The 14,732-nt window shown below is 42.1% G+C and overlaps 1 protein-coding gene across 1 annotated transcript in view; it reads left to right on the forward strand.

Moving 5' to 3' along the window:
* SLC37A3 (solute carrier family 37 member 3) overlaps positions 1-14,423 on the forward strand; it is a 68,831-nt gene extending 54,408 nt beyond the window's left edge. The window contains exons 12-15 of the mRNA XM_082255073.1: positions 4,556-4,603; positions 5,478-5,629; positions 8,168-8,233; positions 13,823-14,423. Of these exons, the coding sequence (XP_082111199.1) occupies positions 4,556-4,603; positions 5,478-5,629; positions 8,168-8,233; positions 13,823-13,915 (359 nt within the window). The 3' untranslated portion in view covers positions 13,916-14,423. The remainder of the gene's footprint in view (positions 1-4,555; positions 4,604-5,477; positions 5,630-8,167; positions 8,234-13,822) is intronic.
* Positions 14,424-14,732: the final 309 nt, after the last annotated feature.

A 14,732-nucleotide genomic window follows, 5' to 3' on the forward strand; every position in this document is an offset into this window, starting at 1 on the left:
GACCCTCGCCCTATTGGTTGGTTGACTGTCTATAATATGTTGGGCTATTCGCCTAAGCTGTCCAGTTCATCTTGTTACAACTGAGGGGCAGCCTAATGGGCGGCCTTTTAAATCTAACTGTGCTTGTGTTTTCCTGTAGGAGGAGGAGCCATCTTTCATGTGACCGTCCTGGAGGATTCCTGGAAAGGGAGTTATCCGGTAATAGCTCAGACTTTTGTGGGGTCCCCCCTGGTTATTCATGGAGTCCTTTGTATCCTTGTAGCACGTTTCCCCACCTGCAAGGCCCTCCGGGTCCCAACCATCCATCCATTCATGCTCTGACGGCGGTCCTGGAGTCCCTTGTGTCCCAGGTGGAGTCGGCTTCCGGGCGACGGGCTAGAAAAAGGTCCCCCGCCTTCCCATGCCTCGTTGGTCTCATCAGATCCTGAATCTGATTCGGCTGTCGCAGATGTGTCTGCTGTCTCTGGACAATCAGATCTGGCTGAGATGGGGAACACAGGAGTCCCTGATATGGTGTCTTCGCTCTCTGGTGCTTCGGCTGGGAAAATCCTTCCTCCCCTATGGTCACCACCGATGCCAGCCTGTCCGGCTGGGGGGGCATCCTCGGCAACCATTCTGCTCAGGGTATATGGACGCTGGAAGAGTCCAAACTATTGATCAATGTCCTGGAACTCCGAGCGATCAGACTGTGTCTGGATCATTGGAGGGATGTCCTGTGCGCATTCAATCGGACATTCGCACGGCCGTGGCTTATGTCAATCACAAAGGGGGCACAAAAAGTGCCCTGGCAGCTCTGGAGGTAACTGGCATTCTAAGGAGGGCAGAATGTTTAATTCCAGCTCTCTACTGTGCACATTGCCTGGCTGGAAAATTGTCAGGTGAATTACCTCATTTGGCAGGCGTCGGACCAAGGGGAGTGGTCCCTTCATCCGGAGGTGTTTCATCAGCTGTGTCTCCTGTGGTGCACCCACGAGGGGGATCTGTCGGCATCATGACTCAACAGAAAGGTAGAGAGGTTTGTGGCTCGGTCAAGGGATTCTCTGGCGTATAACACAGATGCACTAGTGGCCCTGTGGGGTCTGTTTCGTCTGATTTACGCCTTCTCTCAAGCTTCTGCCAAGACTTCTACACAGGATTGAGACAGAAGGGATTCCGGGCATCTTAGTGGCTCCAAACTGGCTTGGTACACTGATCTGGTGCGGCTGGTCTCTAACATTTCTTGGAAGCTTCCTCTCAGGGAGGATCTGCTGTCCCAAGGACCGATCTTCCATTCTGCTTTAGTCGCTGGCTTTGAGGGCTTGACTGTTGAACACCAGGTGCTAAAGGATAGAGGTTTATCTGAGTCGGTGATTCATACACTGTTAAAAGCTAGGAAATCTACTTCTAGGAAGATCTACCATCGTACGTGGAAGACGTACATTGCATGGTGTGAGTCTCTTGGGGTTCATCCTCGCTCCTTCTCAGGTGGCTCAGATCTTAACCTTCCTTCAACAGGGGGGTTGAACAGAAATTGGCCTTGAGTACCATCAAGGGCCCAGTATCGGCATTGGTGGTCTTTTTCCAATCACCTTTGGCAACACGCTCTCTGGTGCATACTTTTCTTCAGGCTGTCCGACATTTGGTTCCTCCAGTGCGGGCTCCGTTGTCTCCTTGGGATCCTAATTTGGTGCTTTCAGCTCTACCGAAGCCTCCCTTTTGAAAAGATTCAGGAGATTCCCATGCTTACACTGTCCCAGAAGGTGGCCTTTTTGGCGCTATCACCTCTGCACGCAGGGTGTCGGAACTGGCAGCATTATCCTGTGGTTCACCTTATCTGGTGGTTCAAAAGGATAAGGTGGTGCTTCGCCCTGGTCCATCATTCCTCTCTAAGATGGTCTCTGACTTTCATTTGAATGAAGACATGATGTTGCCTTCCCTGTGTCCCAGGCCTAAACATCCAAAGGAAATTGCCTTGCATGCCTTGGATGTGGTCCGGGCAATTAGGGTGTACCTGGCAGCTACGGAGTCTTTCAGGAAGTCAGACTCTTTGTGCTCATGGACCTCGGAATGGGTAGTCCGCTTCCTCTGCAACCATTTCCAGATGGATCAGCCAGACGGTGGTTCAGGCCTTTTCCTTCAGGGGTCAGTTTCCTCCTTTCCCTGTCAAGGCGCACTCTACTAGGGCGCTTAGTGCCTCCTGGGCCTTCCATAATCAAGCAACATTGATGCAGGTTTGCAAGTCAGCCAATGTGTTGTCCAGTTTGTGGTAAATACATGATGGATGTGCGGTATGGTGTTGGGCATTATCAATTTGTATCACACTTGTGCTATATACAATGTTCAATGTGACATTTTTAGCATTCTAATAAATTATTGCACTTTGATCATTGCCACCTCTATTCTTGCCTTTTGTTAACCACTATGTGCACTACTGTGGGACTCTATCCTCCAGCTGTACACATCTTTCTTTCTTTCTTCATATTTGCAAGGCAGTCACCCGGTCTTCGGTGCACGCTTTTCTAAAGTGGATGTTTTGGCATCTGCGAATGCTTCCTTTGGCTTCAAGGTTTTGCAGGCTGGTCCTCTTTTAGGGTGTATTGTTTTCTTCAGGTGGGCTCCAGTTTTGGTTGAGCCCCTGTTGCCTGGTTGGCTAATTTTTTTAGCCTTGAATTTTTTGCTGTTCCCATCCCTCATGTTGAACACTGCTTTGGGACATCCCAATGGTCAAGAATGACAGGGGCTGTGTCCATCAATGAGCGAAAGAGAAAATGGGATTTTTGATCTACTGTAAAATCCATTTCTCTGATCATTGACAGACACAGCACCCACCCCTCTGCGGAGTTATAATTCTCCGGACACTGCTTGTAACAAAACTGAGTGACTATAGCGGGGAGAAGGGGTATACCCCCTGGGACTTCCCATGGGCATAGCAAGAAGTTTTTTTTTTTTTTTCTGCCTAGTGTCCTACTCCTGTAGGGGGCAGTATAACCAATGGTCAAGAATGACAGGAGCTGTGTCCGTCAAACATCAGAGAAATGGATTTTACGGTAAGTCAAAAATCCCATTTTTTTTTTTTTTTTTTTTTTTTTTTTTTAGGGGAGTTTTGGATAGAGTGGAGAGGGATTAGAAAGCTTGTTAGTTTTTTATTGCTGTCTGTGCCCCCGTTGGGGAGATTTACCTTCTGTATTTGTCCTGTTTACTATTATCATTGAAAGTGAAAGTATGAGAAAATCCCAAATTTTGGGTTGTCCCCAGAAAAGTAATAGAGGGGAAATCTTCCAATGGGGATACTAGTTCTGGTGACCTGGGGGGTCCCCATGGGATTCCCTTTAATTTGCAAGGTTTTCCTTTCAGGTTCCTGTTTTGGCTCTTGGACAGGAAGTGAAGGAAATCTCCCCAATGGGGCACACATGGCAAAAAATAATCTGACAAGGGGTTATGACCCTCCCTTACTCTATCCAAAATTTAAAAAAAAATACCTATAGTTCTACTTTAAGCCTTTTTTTCCCCAAATATAAAAAAAATGAATCTGTAAATGCTTAAACTGTTAGCTGTGATTTCCTTTGTCCCGAGTCCATTTAAAGGTATGTGTCTGTCTTGCACTAACCTATCCACATGGTCACAACGCTGCTGTGCAATTTTCACTGCGGAAGGAAAAGAGCTGTCACCTTGTATAACGAAGTGGAAAAAATTACAGATCTTCCGGCAGGAAAAGTGCTCTGTCAGCAATATCAATATGGCAGTCTTTGTTTTTCAGACTGCCTCATATGTGTTTGCTACCTAACTGCACAAATTTAACAGCAGCCCAGAGTGGGACTTTAAAATACAGCTGAAGCCTCTCTCCTGTAAGCCTGTCTAAACAAGTAGTAAAACCCAGTTATTATAGGATGCACAAGCCTCATAAAGTAAACAAAAAAAACTTCTTTCCCCTTTCCTCACTGAGCCAAATACTTCACTTGTGTCTCATGCTCTCGCCCTCCCAAACAGTGTAGCTCACAGCCGCAAAGGCAGTGCTGTTAATTTAGAAAGAAGAGGGAGGGTCTAGGTTTGGTAAGGTGCTGAATGACAAGCTACGGCTTGTCAATCAACAGTGACCATGCTGATACCCATGTCCCCTGCTACAATTTCCCATCTCACTGTAGTGCGGTACGTGAAAGTGACCGTTGGAGAGCTGGAGGATGTACTATAAGTGCGATGATTTACCGCACTCATGTTCCATTGACAACTAAATGTTAATTTGCCGCAGTGGCAGATGGGACTTGTAGCCAGGTCACTGTGAACATGAGTGTAACATGGTGCAAATGGTGGAGTTAGCCTTTAAGGCTAATATGAAATTTTACTTACTGGGATTGTATATGCTTTAAATAATTGAACAATACAGATAAATAACCTACAATGCAGCTGTCATTCAAAGATCATCTATAGTATACTATACTTTCTACTTTTATTTTAAATGTGTCATTCAAAGAGCTATAGTATACTATACTTTCTACTTTTATAAAAAAAAAAAAAAAAGGAAGTGTATTTAAATACCGTTTTAGAATAAATTATAATTATTTTGTTTTTCCCTCTCTAGGCTCCCCAAATAACAAGCCCCTGAATGCTTTTTTAATGGCAATCACTGGTAAGTCCTCTTAAAGACCAGCTCAACCAAAAACTAACATTTCAATGTTACATGCTTGCTGTCCGCTTAAATAGAATGCTCTTTTTATATCTCAAGGACTCTGGTAGCAAATTATCCATATCAGCAGTTGCCAGATCTGCCCAACCATTACATCCATTACAAAGCTAAATTATGGTTTCTTTCCTGCTGAGTTTCCTCATAATTTAATGTAAACCAGTATGGATTTTAGCTGTGCTGGAAAAAGGCCAACTACGCCACTGTGGCCTTTCAGAGATATAAGGGGCTGGTGAGTAATTCAGTCCACAAGCAGCTTTTGCTGCAATACTAATTTCAATCTGGAGCTGTCTCTGGCACTTTTTCACCATTAGATGTCATAAGTCTTTTGTGTTGCATGATGGTCAGCGTCATACAGCCCACTTTCTGTGAGCCAGGGTGTTTGGGGATCTGCCCCCAGCCTGTGACTAGAAAGTGAAGGAGTTGCAGCACCTCTGTCTATCCAACTGCTCACTTCTTTCAGCATGTCCCTTTCAGCACATAAACAAATTGGCTCCTTGTACTGCTTCTTCCTCTTCCAGTCTGAGCTCTGCTGTACAAGTACTGATAGAAACTGATAGCAGAATAAATTCAGGTACTTTCACTGCTTGCATTAAAAAAATACATTTAATAATATATTAATGAATACGGAACTGTATTAGTTTGCCTAGGGATAAAATGAATACCTTTTGGGTATCCGAATATGGAAAATATCATTATTCTATTTTGACATAGGGATTTAAAGTAACCCTTTTAATTTATTACCACAATTGCCATTATAGTATGCATTACTTTTATTGTTTCCTGTAATGATAATTAGTTGTGAATCTTTGTCCTCTAGGCTTTTTCATTGGTGGTCCCTCAAATATGATCAGCTCCGCGATCTCTGCAGACCTTGGCCGACAGGAGATGGTGAGAGGCAGCAGTGAGGCCCTAGCCACAGTAACCGGCATTGTGGATGGAACGGGAAGCATGGGAGCTGCTGTGGGCCAAGTGAGTATGAACTTACTGAGCGAAGGTTTGTGGTCCTAAAAGGGTGCTAATCCATTGCAGAGGTGCTATGTAGACACACATTTGCGTTTACCTGTTCTTTGTGATTGTTGTAGGCACTGAATCTTGATGTGTAATGGATCTAGTACCCCCATGAACAACCTTAGTTGTCAGCTGTAAATTCTATTGAAGGTGTTGATTGCCAAATAAATTGTAACAGAAATTAAGTTTTAAAATATTTTTTTTTGACCTTCCTTAACTGCTAATTTAAAAATAAAAAATTCATGAAGTAGAGCATGACTGTTTGAAACTGAGAAAATGAAGCAGACCCCGAGTCTAATTAACAAAGGGGTGAAAGCCCTCTACTTGTATAGTAGTGATCTACTCTGTATTCTATGCTGTGTCCAGACATGGATTGAGCAGAATGGCTTCAACTGGTTCTCTTGCTCTCTTTGAATGTGGCACACATCTCTTGCACCAGTTTTCTGCCACCATTAAGCGTTAATTTCTTCACATTCTTTTGAAAGTTTGACAGTTGCTGTTTCCAAACTCATTGAGATCTCCAACTGTCTCCCAGCTCTTGACAGTACATAACCTGAGATGAATAGGGCCTCTTTCACACATGCGGACCGTTCGTTTCATCACTTCAGTCAATTTTTTTTTCACATAAACGTATGAAGTTTACATCAGTTTGTCATCAGTTTTTCATTTGTTTTTACATCCGTTTTTTTACATCTGCCAGCTAGGGCCCTTAACCACTTTGAGTCCCGTAGCCATTCTTTCATGCAAAAACGTACTGTTCGTGCGGTTTACATCCGTTTTTTTTATCCGACCCATTTTTATTGGAAGAAAGATTGGGTTTTGATCCGTTGCAAAAAATGGATGTTGACAGAAGCGGATGTAAATGGATGATCATCTGTTTACATAAGGTTTTCCATTGAGATGCCTTGATCATCCGTTTTCTTCTGTTAATAGATCGATGAAAAACAACGGTCCGCATGTTTGAAAGGGGCATAACGGTGCCTTTTTTAGTTTTCGATTTTTGTTTACCATAAGCCTCTGTTATTGGACATTGTTTAGGCACTCAAGCTGGGGGGGGCATGGTAATAGCTGTCAGATTTCAAGTGATCTCTGACCTCCTGACACTAAATTGGCAAACTCAAAGTAAAGCTAAAAAAAAAAAAGCAACTTCTACATTATATTGTCAAAAGTATTGGGACGCCTGCCTTTTTACACCTTTTTACACACACATGAACTTTAATGGCATCCCAGTCTTAGTCCGTAGGGTTCAATATTGAGTTGCCCACCCTTTGCAGCTATAACAGCTTCACCTCTTCTAGGAAGGCTGTCCACAAGGTTTAGGAGTGTTTCTATGGGAAAGTTTGACCATTCTTCCAGAAGTGGATTTGTGAGGTCAGGTACTGATGTTGGACAAGAAGGCCAGACTTGCAGTCTCCGCTCTAATTCATCCCAAAGGTGTTATTTTGGGTTGAGGTGCAGGCTAGTCAAGTTCCTCCACCCCAAACTCGCTCATTCATGTCTTTATGGAAATTGCTTTGTACACTGGTCCAAATCATTTGGGGAAGGTGGGATTAAGGTGTGGGGTTGTATTTTCAGGGGTTGCGCTTGGCCCCTTTGTTCCAGTGAAGGGAACTTTTTAAGGTGTCAGCATACCAAGACATTTTTGGACAATTTCATGCTCCCAACTTTGTGGGAACAGTTTGAGGAAGGCCCCTTCCTGTTCCAAACTGTTTGCGTAGCAGTGCACAAACAAGGTCCATAAATACATGGATGAGTGAGTTTGGGGTGGAGGAACTTGATGGTCCTGACCTCAACCCAATTGAACTCCTTTGGGATGAATTCGAGCGGAGACTGCAAGCCAGGCCTTCTCGTCTAATATCAGTACCTGACTTTATAGTGTGTAAATCTTTCATATGTAATGCTGCATAATTATAATATTTTCAGCCTTAGTATTCCATTAATCTATTGAAGAAAATTGTTATGATTGTAGTAGGGTGGGTTTGTAGTGTACCTGGGATTTCTTTGGGTAGGCAGATTATTTCTCTTAGCAAGCAGTTTTACTGTCATACTGTCACTGGGACTGATGTGAGGGAAAATCTAAAATTTTGAGTTATGAAAGCAGAAATATAAAGAATCCTGCAATGTGCATATGTGGTTAAATCTTCTAAGTGAGGATTTCTCTCACTTGGATAGATTTCCTCTTGTTTCTGTTTATATTAAGGGGAAGGAAGTGAGAGGACATTTCCTCAATTTGACAGCAAGGAATAAAGGTTGTAACCCTTCCCTATGCTATTATTACAAATGCAGGCAGCAAGGAATAAAGGTTGTAATCCTTCCCTATGCTAATAACAAACAAAAATGTTCGAGCTTTAGATATACGGTACTTAATCCTTCGTCTTGAGTATACCAGATTTGCCTAATCTGGAGGAGCACAGGAGTGTTTTATGTGCACACATTTTACCACGTACAGACATCGTCAGTCTCTGTGGGTCTCATGTCTGACTCTGCTCTCATTTCTAGGTTCTGGTGTCGGTGATCCAGGGAGGACTGGGCTGGATGTGGGTCTTTTATTTCTTCATTCTCATGGTAAGATCCCATCCCACCAATGTTTGGTGCACAGCAGGGCTGAATTCTGACAACTGGAAATAATGGCTGGAGGCAATTTTTTTTATTTTTTTTCCTCTGTGCTGTACATCCTTACATGCAGTGAGACCTCATAAGGGCTGGGGACAATAAGACCGATTAGTACTATTCAAGGCTTGACTGATTTAAGCTTTAGACTTACTACTCTCCATCCTGTAGGGCAGATTATATTTCAATGCACCAAATCTGTTTTTGCTTTTACTGATCAGACATTAGCACAGTCTTACTATTGCTGTGACCCCCTTTGGGTGTAATGTAGTGGCCTTAGGAACTGAAGCGGCCCTTTTTCTGCCTGTTTTGGTTCAGCTTCCAAAAGACCTGCCATTGGTATTGCCTGTGGTCGACCTGTTACTGACTTTGACTCTTTGTAGAGGCTGCGATCTTAGTAGAGACAGGGCTTTACATTCTCACATCAGAGTCCCCAGCAAGGACAGCAAACAGCACAAATGTGACATTGAATCATACAGCAAATTTCGTGAGACTAATCAGAGGCAGCAGTGTCTAGATCAGTGCAGATATTCAACTACGAGGCTGAAGACACAGGAGTGCCTAGGCACGCTCATATAATAGGAAGTGCACTGCTACTTTTCAGGAGGAATTCCAGACAAAAGGTATGTTTTTCAGGGTACTGTTTTAGCACAACTAACATTTCTAGATGTTCCCTGCAACATCATTCATATTGCTGTTCAGATCCACTTTAAAATTGGCTTTTTAACATGCATACGCAAATTGGTCAAGCATCGGACAGGTTTAAAGGTTTCATAAAAATTGCTTGAAGTTAGCTAAAAGCGTTACAGATGCTTTGTAAATGCTTACTGTACCTGTAATAGCCATCCTGTCTGCACTGATAGCGAATGGTACAGTTTACATGCCTTGCGGTAGAAATGCATTGTAAATGAAGTGTTAAAAGAGAAGTATGGCTATAGCTCTTTTGGCCATATTACTTTTGTGGGTCACAGGAGGGCATTTATTTCTGCATTCCTGTGACCCAGATCCAGTCGACGGCAGGCTAAAGTCCACTGTCAGCTGACATCACACAGCCAGTCCAAGCTCTGCAGGGATCCTGATAATAATGTTTGGAGCTGCCCAGTTGCCTGACTGGCAGCTTGCTCTCAGTGCAGTGCTACAAGCCTGAGCCAGAAGCTCCTACTCCCTCCACAGCCTGGCGCTCAAGTGAGTGCTGTAGAGGCAGAGCAGAGAGCCAGTGGTCATATGATTGCTCAGTTCTCTGTCTTCGAGCCAGTGGGGGATGTTGCAGCCATCTAGATGAGTATGCAGGTTTATTTTTCTCAATCGCACACTTATTAAAACATTAAAACCATTGTATATGGTGTTAATGTTTTATAAAAGGCATGACACTTGCAATGTTTCTGTATTTTTATTTTTACGATAGTTTGGGTTTTAACATTGGTACTCCTATGACAGGTGGATCTACCTGTTTATCTATTTATTATTTTGTTTTAACCTAAAAAAAAAAAAAAACCCTTAAGCAGGTTGGAATATGGAAATAAAAAGAAAAGCTTACTGAACACCGTGCAGTTCAGGTTTGGCTTTTATAAAGCTGAAACTAGTGTGTACCAGCTGCCAATGGTAGACATGTACAGAGATCACATGGCCCATTCTATTTCTTGTTTTTAAGCCTGTTCCAGCTGCTGTAGTTTGGCAGTTGACAGTGCCTTCTGAAAAAGGATTAGTTAGAAGAGAGTAAAACCTACATTAAAAAAAGAAAAAAAAACTTTCGCTCTCCTATCAGTAAACTTTCCTTCTAGCTGTGAATGTCTTTTGTGATATTCTGAAATCTAGCTAGGGCACACAGTGATCTTCTATTCTTTTTTAGAACACCATTTCTGTGATCGTTTTTCCTGCAGTGTCTTGCTTAGCCTCTGGCATATATTACTTTACAGGAGTCCCAAGATGCCAACTGAGTGACATAGGTGCTGTCATCGGCCACATGTGTTATTTGGTTTTTTTAAATGATCAAAAGCATTCTTCTAGAGAAAAAAGGCTGTTAACTAAAATTTTCAAAGGTATACGCTAGTCAAACTTAAAAATGTAGAATAAACCTATATACAAAGGTGACAGCCTGCCTGCCTTGGGCTGCCTCATCTGTCTGTAATGTTTATAGGTCACTGATAAAAGTGATGCTCTGAGAACACCGATTAGGAATGATTGTACAGACAAAGGTTTCCAGCTCTGCCCTTGAGGCTAACTGCAATCCCATGGACATGGAGATCCAGAGGTCTTCTCTCTTAATAATTTGATATCCAGCATGAATAGAGGTGAAATGAAAGGACTTTTCATTTTTAGCACAATGTTCCCTTGTTGAAATTAGCCATTCCGATGTTTTTAATTCCTAGAGTAGAGCATAGTGGCTTATGTATATTCCATCTGTACTGCTGTAAAATGCTAAAAAGCAGCAACAGACTGTAAAACGGAACTCCAATTAATGCAGCTTTGTAATTCGTAATACCACTTTAGATTTTTTTCTATAAATGCCATAGGATATCTACTTTAATTTCACTTGGTACAAGCCTCTTTAAATCCCCTATACAGCAGAGCTCCAAGTGGAAGGGGATGGGGCAGGATTGGGAGCCAGTAAGGTGTATTGCTTGCAGAAGTGCTAACAAGGAACTAGTAACTTCAACAATCTTCTGTTTACTATCTAGTCAGAAGATTGATATGAAGACACTTCTGTATTCCTTCATTCTTTAAAAGTAGAGAGAAGTTTCTTCAGCCTGGCTGATCTGAGGACTTGATGGATAGAAAACGATGTTGCAGTTAAAACTACTCTTCTGTCTTTAGCTGTTTGTCTAGATTTTAGTTTTAATGCAGGCTCTTCTGCTTATTCTTTTGGTGCATGTGGTAAAGGATAAGTTCACCTTTTGACAAAAATAATAAATGCACATTTTTTTGCAGATAAAAAAAAAAAAAGTGCATTTATTTTTTTGTTTTGGGAGCCTGTAAAGCATTGCACCAGTGATCAGCTTCCGGACCTTGTAGTTTTGCACAGAGGACTGTAAAAGAATGACGCAGCCAGGTGGGTGGAGCTCCACACGGCCACGTCTTTTTTTAATTCTGGCAGCAAACACTGGGAAAGATGCTGTCACAGCAGGGATTGGAGGGGGGGCGGTTTTCGCGGGGGCCAGTGCTTTCTTTGCATCTTACATGGTAATGTGGGTGTAACACATTATGAAAGGTGAACTTATCCTTCAAGTTCTGTGGTCACTTGGTAGTGATGAACAGATTCTCCCTAGTCCTGGTTATGACCTGTTGTCTGTTGAGAATCTAAAATATCTCGTCGTACCCTACAATCCAGAAGGGATTTGTAGTGTTTTGGTCATTTTGGAGCTTGCAAGCTACCTTGAGTTTTTGTGTATGAGGAGCAGAATGCCAGTCATATGAGGCAGCCAAGTGATATGCAGATAACCTGCACCACAAAGTAAACATTTTGAGAACAGATTGTGATCAAAATATACAAAGGTTTGTTTACTGTTCCACTACATTGGGTCATGGTGTCCCTGTTAAATTGAAAGCAGACAGCTTTTAGACTAAACAGTTGGAACAAATGCTGATCAGTGTTTGGGATTGCAGCTTGTCTGCTGTGTCAGTATGGCCTGTCTAAATTGAATGGATAGGCTGCATTATCAGTGATGTCTCTGGTTTTATTGAATGAATAGGCTGCAATGATGACACTGGTCTCTTTAGCTAGTGGATAGGCTGCATTCTCAGTAATGCCATTGGTCTTTCTAGTCAATGGATTGGCTGTATTCTCTGTGATATTGCTGATCTCTGAGAGGATAGGCTACATTCTCAATATTACCAGTCTCTAGTGAAGGATAGTCTGTATTCCCAATGTTGTGGAATCTTTTACTCTCAGTACAGATACCTGGCAACCTGTTAGTCATTGATACCAAATCAGATATGTAGAGATCAACAAGAATCCCTAAGTTTGAATGAGAGTGATGTGAAGTTTATTTTTCCATGTTGAGATTAAATATACAATATGAGGTATATAAAATAGGTTTTATTAAAATTATAGTTTGACCAATCAAAGGTTAGTAGAAACTTCAGAGATAAAAGTTAATAATCCTGTGTTTGCAATTTTTTTTGGAGGGGTTCGTCCATTAAAAGATTTAAATGTCTTGTGGTCACGATTTAAGACAAGACATCTGTCAACATCTAGACGAGTTCCCCATTTCCAGGTTCAAATAGTCCAGCAATCATCAGATTTATTTATGGAGATAGAGACTAATTTTTCCAATTTAAGGCTGGCCATACATGTTCAATTTTATTGTACAACTTTGTTAGATTTACCACAAACCCTATAATAGGAGGTCAAAGCTAAACAAAACTTTCACTTGTATCCAATTAGGCAGGCCTTTGTAATACATAGTTGAAGGTAAATTTCAAAAACATTGCACAGAGAATTGTAAGAAAATTGTATAATGTATGGCCAGCCTAAGAAAGCCATCTTGCCACCTCCCCAGTCATGTTTATCATCTCTTGTGAATGGATAGGCTGCAATTTTAGCGAAGTCACCAATATCTAGTAAAGGATAGGCTCTATGCAGTGATATCACTGGTCTCTAGTAAAGGATAGGCTCTATGTTCAGTGATATCACTGGTCTCTAGTAAAGGATAGGCTCTATGTTCATTGATATCACTGGTCTCTAGTAAAGGATAGGCTCTATGCTCAGTGATATCACTGGTCTCTAGTAAAGGATAGGCTCTATGCTCAGTGATATCACTGGTCTCTAGTAAAGGATAGGCTCTATGTTCAGTGATATCACTGGTCTCTAGTAAAGGATAGGCTCTATGTTTAGTGATATCACTGGTCTCTAGTAAAGGATAGGCTCTATGTTCAGTGATATCACTGGTCTCTAGTAAAGGATAGGCTCTATGTTCAGTGATATCACTGGTCTCTAGTAAAGGATAGGCTCTTTGCTCAGTGATGTCACTGATCTCTTGTAAACAATAGGCTCTATTCTCAGTGATGTCACTGATCTCTAGTAAACAATAAGCTCTATTCTCAGTGATGTACCTGGTTAGTGGATAGACCCCTTTCTCAGTGATGTCGCTGGTCTCTAATGAGTTGATAAGCAGAGCCTAACTCCCAAAAAGGAGTTGGTGCCATTTAACACACCCAGCCACCCCCTCCCCCCCGGGGCAGAATTGGTGGAAATGTTAAAAAATAAATAGATTTGCAGATCCCCCCCCCAAGTCCAGCAGCCTCCTTACATCACATCTCCTGGGAGACTACAGGATTGGCACACAGCTGCTCGGAAATTGAGCCAGGGGGATGCATCCAGAAGAAGCAGCCTGCTGAAAGGGACCAATATAGCAGTGTCGTCTTGGTTGAAGTTTGTTTTTACTAACATCCGGATCCCAGACAAAGCAGAGGCTGCCAATGCATACTGACAACTGTCATTTCAGCACATTTATAGAGTTGTTGTAGATACCTCCTTTTCTTGTTCAGCCTATATGGCAACCCACTGGCAATCTAACTTAAGCTTATGCCTTTCTATCCCTGCAGACTTTACTCACCCTCCTATTCATCATTCCACTCCTAGTCCGGGAGCTGAGACCAGCCTGGAGGAACCGACGCATGTCCCGACTGGCGGGGTGACAATTACATCCACTGACACCTGTTTACATCCACACGAGACAATCAGAACCTGCTTTGGGAGCCAAGTAAAGACCAGGGATAATGAGGACAAGAGTTCGTTGTGGATTACGTTTGTCAGTTTTAGTAATTATATTTTTGTAAGATTTTTCTTTACAGACATGCTACAACAATCTTCAATTGCTTGTAACTGTTATTTCACACACTGGTTTTGAAGTGTTGTGGGAAAAAACCTTCATTATCAAAAAAAAAAAAAAAAATGGAAATTCCAGATTCAACCTCCTAAAATGCCCTGCAATCTACATTTATTTTTTGTGCTTTGTCTCTGTACTCGTGTTCGTACTGTGAAGTCACACTCACCGTACAGAAGGCACCTGGCAATGTAAGCCACAAAAAAGGGATTTAAAGCGAGAGACACTACAAACAGCACTTTATCACTCGTTATGTGTTAAAAATTCTTTCACTTGAACTGATTTGTTATTGCAATGACTCGCTGTGCCTAGAAGACTTACATTTATTCAGATGCAATGCTAACTTTTGTAAAACTTGCCTGTTATAAAATTGCTTATTTCTACTCACAACCCCCTGCCCACTTTTAATCCTTGAGGGCCATTTGCCATGGGGTGTTTGCCTACCCCCTTTCCAAGCTGTATCATTTATGTATCTGACATCGCTGATCTTCGAATCGTTGGGATCTGTTCAAATGGATTCTCTTTCATGCTTTTTCTGCTCTTGGGAGGCCTCTGCAAGGCCAGTGCATAGACCTCTCATCACACTGATATTTAGGATCATGATTGAAGTTTTGGTTAACTTTTAGGTA

This window comes from Pelophylax lessonae, assembly GCF_965119305.1.
Source record: "Pelophylax lessonae genome assembly, chromosome: 4".
Classification (NCBI taxonomy): Eukaryota; Metazoa; Chordata; class Amphibia; order Anura; family Ranidae; genus Pelophylax; species Pelophylax lessonae.